At 51.4% G+C, this 8,309-nt stretch overlaps 1 protein-coding gene across 1 annotated transcript in view; it reads right to left on the bottom strand.

The window, feature by feature from the left end:
• The window catches only part of PAX7 (paired box 7), a gene marked incomplete at its 5' end in the record, with an annotated part of 9,974 nt that extends 4,379 nt beyond the window's left edge, over nucleotides 1-5,595 (bottom strand). The window contains one exon of the mRNA XM_083375654.1: nucleotides 5,283-5,595. Within this exon, the coding sequence (XP_083231780.1) occupies nucleotides 5,283-5,595 (313 nt within the window). The remainder of the gene's footprint in view (nucleotides 1-5,282) is intronic.
• Nucleotides 5,596-8,309: the final 2,714 nt, after the last annotated feature.

Genomic DNA, 8,309 nt, shown 5'->3' with positions numbered 1-8,309 from the left:
CTAGCAAGGTAATCTAAAGAGTTAACATTTGAAACATATCTTCCCTTGCAGAAAAAAAGCTAACAGAGCGAGAGAGACCTTGTGGCTTAGAGGCAAATAACACTGCCTCATATGCAATCAGCCCATGGTTCGAATCTCAGAAGGGTATGGCTGGCTGATGACGACTAATGAGTCAGAAATGCATTTCAGTTTCCCTTTAATTCTTTGTTAGTAATTTACACAAATATAGGAATTGTCCGGTGTGACTACTGCCTGTTCGATAGCCTTCAAGATAGGCTGAAAACAGGAAATAAAGATTTGCCCCATGTTTGGGGCCTAGCAAGGTAATCTAAAGAGTTAACATTTGAAACATATCTTCCCTTGCAGAAAAAAAGCTAACAGAGCGAGAGAGACCTTGTGGCTTAGAGGCAAATAACACTGCCTCATATGCAATCAGCCCATGGTTCGAATCTCAGAAGGGTATGGCTGGCTGATGACGACTAATGAGTCAGAAATGCATTTCAGTTTCCCTTTAATTCTTTGTTAGTAATTTACACAAATATAGGAATTGTCCGGTGTGACTACTGCCTGTTCGATAGCCTTCAAGATAGGCTGAAAACAGGAAATAAAGATTTGCCCCATGTTTGGGGCCTAGCAAGGTAATCTAAAGAGTTAACATTTGAAACATATCTTCCCTTGCAGAAAAAAAGCTAACAGAGCGAGAGAGACCTTGTGGCTTAGAGGCAAATAACACTGCCTCATATGCAATCAGCCCATGGTTCGAATCTCAGAAGGGTATGGCTGGCTGATGACGACTAATGAGTCAGAAATGCATTTCAGTTTCCCTTTAATTCTTTGTTAGTAATTTACACATATATATGTATATATATATATATATATATATGTATATATATATATATATATGTATATATATATATATATATGTATATATATATATATATATATATATATATATATATATATATATATATATATATATATATATATATATATATATATATGTCAAATGCTTGTTAACTATTTTTAGATTACCTTGCTAGGCCCCAAACATGGGACAAATCTTTATTTCCTGTGTCAGCCTAACCTGAAGGCCATCGACAGGCAGTAGTCACACCGGTGACAGCTCATATTTGTGTAAATTTTTAAATTGCTATATATATATATATATATGCATTTCTTTTGCCTGGGCATCCGGGCACCCGACGGTGACACACACTGTTAGCTTCAGTCAAAAATTTTTTTTTGCATGTTCCCCACGCCCCCCCCCTTGCACACCCACCCACACCCACACCCCCGCCCGCAATTCTTCAGTCTCAAATTAGATTAATAAGAATTGCGCGGAAGGCCCCACTTGGTGCCAGCAAGTAAACAAATTTCAGCCGTCAGCGTCCTTGTCAGCAGCTTTCCCCAAAGGGGGGTGCCTTCCAAGCAAAAATTCTTATTAGACTTGTCACATCCATTAGGAATTTTTTTCACGCCTCGGCGTTCCATAACCGCCATCATTAGTGTAGCTTTTTGGCCTCTGGGACCAGCTAAATTCTCCAGACTGGCACTCGTCCTCGGTGAGTCAGGACCAAAGAGGTGGGCACAGCTTGGGCACAGGGCCAGGAACGAGGGTGGGCTTGGGATGTCATTAAAGAGATCAAAGATCTGACCAAAGAGAGAAGCAAACTGGAATTAAGGAGAAACTTCCTGACAGTCAGGACAATCATCAACCAGTGGAACAGCTTGCCACCAGAAATTGTGGGCGCTCCATCACTGGAGAATTTTAAAAAGAGGCTAGACAGTCACTTGTCTGAGATGGTATAGGCTCTCCTGCTTGAGTCGGGGGGGGGGGCTGGACTAGAAGACCTCCAAGGTCCCTTCCAGATTCTATTCTATTCTATTCTATTCTATTCTATTCTATTCTATTCTATTCTATTCTATTCTATTCTATTCTATTCTATTCTATTCTATTCTATTTCTATTTCTATTCTATTCTATTCTGCATTCCATATTCTATTCTATTCTATTCTATTCTATTCTATTCTATTCTATTCTATTCTATTCTATTCTATTCTATTCTATTCTATTCTATTCTATTCTATTCTGCATTCCATATTCTATTCTATTCTATTCTATTCTATTCTATTCTATTCTATTCTATTCTATTCTATTCTATTCTATTCTATTCTATTCTATTCTATTCTATTCTATTCTATTCTATTCTATTCTATTCTATTCTATTCTATTCTGCTTCAAGCCGCAGCCTGTCCTGTAGCCCTTTTAAGCCCCACACCCTGTCCCCCAGTGGCTACTGAGATACCAACTTAAAACTTTCTACCCATCCGCCAGTGGCAAAAGCGCTCCCCCCCGGGTTTAGATTGCACTTTGCACGTAGACAGAGAAGATACGCAAAGGGATAGGGTTGGGGGTCTACACCGCAGGGGACTTAGGGGAAAGAGGTAACATGAACTCGGGGCTGCTCTGTGGAGATAAATGTGATTTTAAAGAGGAGGAGGGGGGAGGAAGTCCCTTATTGGAGGTGAGTGATTCCTAAAGATTTGCGTAGTGGTTTGATTCTTCGCACAGCCCCAAAGGCACACAATTTCCTCCAACCGGGAAGTTTGCAGGTTGTCTGTACCCAAAGATCAGGGGAGACCCAAGCAGGGCTCTGAGGTGGCCTGTCTAGACGGGTTCAGCTCAGGCAACAAATGGGATGACCTCCCATTCTCCCTTTTCCTTCCTTCCTTCCTTCCCTTTTTTCCAGTCAGGATCGAACTGATGGCAGTTGGCAGAGTTAGCCTGCAATACTGCATTCTAATCACTATGCAATCATGGCTTCCTTCCTTCCTTCCTTCCTTCCTTCCTTCCTTCCTTCCTTCCTTCCTGGATCGAACTGATGGCAGTTGGCAGAGTTAGCCTGCAATACTGCATTCTAATCACTATGCAATCATGCCTTCCTTCCTTCCTTCCTTCCTTCCTTCCTTCCTTCCTTCCTTCTTCCATTTTTTTTCCTTTTCTCTCCACTCCTGTCCTTTTTTCTCTCTCTTTTCCTAACCCTACAATCCTCCCTTCTCTCTTTCCTCTCTTCTCCTCTCCCCTTCCCCCTTCCCCTCTTCCTTTAGAAATCGACGGGCCCATGGCTGGCGGACAAAAGGCTGAGCAGAGAAGGGCAGATCTTAAGTAAGTCCACCCGGCCAAAGTCCGCCTGCCTGCTGACTGAGGCTCGGGGAGGGGAGGGGGCTGCCTGCTCAGGACCCCCTTGGTGAGCCAGGGGGGGGGTGTCCCTCCGGCAGGGCATCGCAGCCGCTCCGGGTTCAAATCAGATTTTGCCAGCTGCCGCCTTGGCTAAATTCTTCTGCCAGCTTGGGAAAGGGGCGAGAGAGACCGGTTGCTTCCCCTTATCCAAAGATCTGCCCACCCCGGCCCCCACCTCTCCACATGCATTTCCTCATTTTTCTGGGGTTATTTTTTTTCCCCTCCTGCACAAACACCACACAACGTACATAACACAAAGACAGGCCCATCTACAAGGGGCGTCGAGTGTGTGTGTGTGGGGGGGGGAAAAACTAACGTCGGGCCCGGAGGGCATCTCTCTGCCCTGGAATTTGTTTAAGATTTTTATCACTTCCACCTGTGGCGGGGGTTTCACCACCAGAAGCGAGAGGAAGGTCGGAAAGGGGTGGGGGGTTATAGGCCAAACTTTGGGGAGGGGGTTTCTTTCCCCCCCCCCCCCCGCCAAGAGAAGGGGAGAAGAGGTGAGGGAGCGTTCATATCCTTGGCAGCCGTTTCTCATTTGGGGAAGGGAAGGGCGTTGAAAGGAAAAGGGAGATCCAGAGGTCAATTGGGGAGCCCTCGGGGGGGGAAGGGGAAAAGGGGGGGGGTCTGCCTCAAACACCACCAGGGCCCGAGGGATCTGGGGGACCCCGGGGTGGTTAAAAGGGGAGCCGAGCCACCCATCGCTGCAGAAGGGGCCTGGGGCACTCACACTCACTCCTGGGGGTCCTTGGGGGGGGGGTTCCCCCCACCTCAGAGCTTCAGAGCCCCTGAACGCAAGCCACAGGGTCTCCTCTTGGGAAGAAGAGGGGTGTGTGTGTATGTGTGTGTGTGTGTGTGTGTGTCCAATCTTTGTTTTTTGTTTTTTTCCTTGAAGATGTTTCGCTTCTCGCCCAAGGAGGCTTCTTCAGTTCTGAATGAATCCGTGCCGCCATTCAGTCCGAACGAGAGGAAGCCCCTGGGATACGAAAGCGAAAGGTCTTCAAGGAAAACCCAAAGTCCGGTTGCCTTCTGAAAAAGCACCTTTGGGACCACCAGGGCCTTGGATCGGGGGGGGGGGTGTGTGTGTCTTCAAACGTGGCCCTTTGACGACTTGTGGACTTCGACTCCCAGAATTCCTCAGCCAGCCTCCATTTGGTTTGTTAGATTTAAGACTGGGGTCTCCCAACTTGGCCCTTTGACGACTTGTGGACTTCGACTCCCAGAATTCCTCAGCCAGCCTCCATTTGGTTTGTTAGATTTAAGACTGGGGTCTCCCAACTTGGCCCTTTGACGACTTGTGGACTTCGACTCCCAGAATTCCTCAGCCAACCTCCATTTTGTTTGTTAGATTTAAGACTGGGGTCTTCCAACCTGGCCCTTTGACGACTTGTGGACTTCGACTCCCAGAATTCCTCAGCCAACCTCCATTTTGTTTGTTAGATTTAAGACTGGGGTCTTCCAACTTGGCCCTTTGACGACTTGTGGACTTCAACTCCCAGAATTCCTCAGCCAACCTCCATTTTGTTTGTTAGATTTAAGACAGGGGTCTTCCAACTTGGCCCTTTGACGACTTGTGGACTTCGACTCCCGGAATTCCTCAGCCAACGTCCATTTTGTTTGTTAGATTTAAGACAGGGGTCTTCCAATGTGGCCCATTGACGACTTGTGGACTTCAACTCCCAGAATTCCTCAACCAGGTACGTTGGCTGAGGAATTCTGGGAGTTGAAGTCCACCAAAGGGCCAAGTTTGAAGACCCCTTGACCTGGGTGAATGAGAATCTCCATAGATACTGGGGGGGAGGGGTGAAAGGCATCTCCCCCTCCCCAATTCAGGCAAGGCCAGAGGGTCCCACTCACCCACAGGGCTGGGATTTGGGGGCGCTGGTTGGCACGAGAGACCCGCCTCGGACGCCCCGAAGCCCAGCGGCAGACCCCCACCCCACCCTTGGCATTTCTGTGCAGCCCCTCCCCTCCCACTCCTGGGATTAAAGCCGCCAGGTATTCCCTCTTTCCCCGTGAGCCGAAGACGGACTGATACTCACTCTGGCCGTACTGACCGTACTGGTAGCCGGCCACGGGGTCCACGCTGTAGCCCGTGGTGGTGTAGGTGGGGGGGCAGTAGGCCTGGGAGGTGGGCAGGCTGTCCACGGACTTGATGGAGTCGCTGCGCTGGCTGCAGCTGGCCGAGATGGCGTTGGCGCTCTCCAGGCTGCCGTGCAGGGGGGAGAGTGAGAAGTCGGCCTGGGACTGGGGGGCCACTCCGCTGGGGTTGCTCAGGATGCTCATCACCTGTGGGGGGGGGTAGAGGGAGGGCAGAAGGGTGAGTGCCGGTGGGGAGGGGCAGACGATGGCCATCACGGATCCCCCAACGAGACAAGCTGAAGCCCAGGTGGACACGAAGAACCTGGTGAATGGCAGCCTGAAGAGGAACAGCGGTCGTTCCAATCCTCCCTCCCCTCTTTGCCCATCCGTCCATCCTTCCCCTTCCCCTCCCTTGATCATTTCACCACTTATCCGCCTTCCCTTCCGTCCTCTTTCACTGTCTTCCTCCTTGGCATTTCCCTCCTCCTCTCCATTCTTCCCACTTTCCCTTCTCTTGCTTCCCTTCCCACAGCTCTCCCCTCTTCCCTCCAACTTTCCTTCCTTCTTCCCATTACCCGTCCCTCCCATTCTCTCCTTCCTTCCTTCCTTTCCCTATCCTTCCCTTTGCCCTTCTTTCCACCTCTCCTCCCCTACTCCAACTCCTTCCCCATTCAACCCCTCCCCCTCCCCATCCAACTCCTTCCCCATTGAACCCCTTCCCCATTCGACCCCTTCCCCTATCCAACTCAAACACACACCCTCCATATACAACTCCTCCCCCTTCCCTCCCCTCTCCAGCCAACTCCTTCCCCGTTCAACCCCTTCCCCCTCCCCATCCAACTACTTTCCCATTCAACCCCTTCCCCCCTCCCCTATCCAACTCCTTCCCCGTTCAACCCCTTCCCCCTCCCCATCCAACTACTTTCCCATTCAACCCCTTCCCCCCTCCCCTATCCAACTCCTTCCCCGTTCAACCTCTTCCCCCTCCCCATCCAACTACTTTCCCATTCAACCCCTTCCCCCCTCCCCTATCCAACTCCTTCCCCGTTCAACCTCTTCTCCCTCCCCATCCAACTACTTTCCCATTCAACCCCTTCCCCCCTCCCCTATCCAACTCCTTCCCCGTTCAACCCCTTCCCCCTCCCCATCCAACTACTTTCCCATTCAACCCCTTCCCCCCTCCCCTATCCAACTCCTTCCCCATTCAACCCCTTCCCCCTCCCCTATCCAACTCCTTCCCCATTCAACCTCTTCCCCTCCCCTATCCAACTCCTTCCCCATTCAACCTCTTCCCCTCCCCTATCCAACTCCTTCCCCATTCAACCCCTTCCCCTTCCATCCAACTCCTTCCCCATTTAACCTCTTCCCCCCTCCCCATCCAACTACTTTCCCATTCAACCTTTTCCTCTCCCCTATCCAACTCCTTCCCCATTCAACCCCTTCCCCCTCCCCTATCAATTCATCCCCATTCAACCCCTTCCCCCTCCCCTATCCAACTCCTTCCCCATTGAACCCCTTCCCCTCCCCTATCAATTCCATCCCCATTCAACCCGTTCTCCCTCCCCATCCAACTTCCCCATTCAACCCCCTCCCCCTCCCCTATCCTTACTCAAACACACCCTCGCAATTCCTTTCCCCTCCCCTATCCTACTCACACACCATTCTGTCAACTTCCTCCTCCTCCCCATCCTACTCACCCTCCCCATTAAACTCCTTCCCATTCCCTCCTCTATCTGACTCATACCCTCCCCATCCAACTCCTTTCCCCTTCAACTCCTTCCCCCTCCCCATTCAACTCCTTCCCCCTTTCCCTGTCCAACTCCTTTCCTCTTCAACTTCCCCTCCCCTATCCAATGCCTTTCCCTCCCCTATCCTACTCAAACACCCTTTCCCATTCAACTCTTTCCCCCTCTCCTATTCAACTCCTTCCCCACTCTACTCCTTCCCCATCCCCTCTTAATCAAAACACTCCCTCTCCATACAACATGTCTTCCACCTTCCCTAACGCACTTCCTTACAATCTTTGTCCACTCCATTTCCCTACACAATAACCCATTTCCCATCCCCCCAAACACCACTCCAAAACCTTCTACATACTCCCTAACCCATACACTACAGCCTTACCAATCCCATTGTTCCTAACACCTTCCCTCCCTTCCCCTGCTTAAGGCTGTCTCCACCCCTTGTCCTCAACCTATCCTTCCCCATTCCTAAATCCTTCCCCCATCAACTCTGCCCCCTAAACATGGCCTCTCCCTGCCCTGCCCGTCTCCCCATGGTTTCTCCTTGCTTTTCCTGTCTCCCCATAGCCTATCTCTTCCTTGCCTGTTTCCCTGCCCTTCCGTCTCCCCTTGGCCTCTCCCTAGTTTGCCCGTCTCCCCTTAGCCTCTCCTTGGCCTATCTCCACCCTGCCCGTCTCCCCTTGGCCTATCTCCGCCCTGCCTGTCTCCCCTTGGCCTCTCCCTGCACTGCCCGTCTCCCCTTGGCCTCTCCCTGCCCTGCCCGTCTCTCCTTGGCCTGCCCGTCTCCCCTTGGCCTCTCCCTGCCCTGCCCGACTCCCCTTGGCCTATCTCCACCCTGCCCATCTCCCCTTGGCCTTTCCCAGCTTTGGCCCTCCCCATGGCCTCTCCCTGCCCTTCCCGTCGCCCCTTGGCCTCTCCTTGCCCTGCCCGTCTCTCCTTGGCCTCTCCCTGCCCTTCCTGTCTCCCCTTGCCCTATCTCCACCCTGCCCGTCTCCCCTTGGCCTCTCCTTGGCCTGCCGTCTCACCTTGGCCTCTCCCTGCACTGCCCGTCTCTCCTTGGCCTATTTCCGTCCTGCCTTTCTCCCCTTGGCCTCTCCCTGGCCTCTCCATCTCCCCTTAGCCTCTCCTTGGCCTATCTCCACCCTGCCAATTTCCCCTTGGCCTATCTCCACCCTGCCCATCTCCCCTTGGCCTTTCCCAGCTTTGCCCCTCCCCATGGCCTCTCCCTGCCCTGCCTGTCGCCCC

Source organism: Vipera ursinii (assembly GCF_947247035.1).
Source record: "Vipera ursinii genome assembly, chromosome: 17".
In the NCBI taxonomy this organism is placed as follows: domain Eukaryota; kingdom Metazoa; phylum Chordata; class Lepidosauria; order Squamata; family Viperidae; genus Vipera; species Vipera ursinii.
Note: the sequence above shows the minus strand (reverse complement) of the source record. Positions and strands in the feature narration are given on the sequence as shown.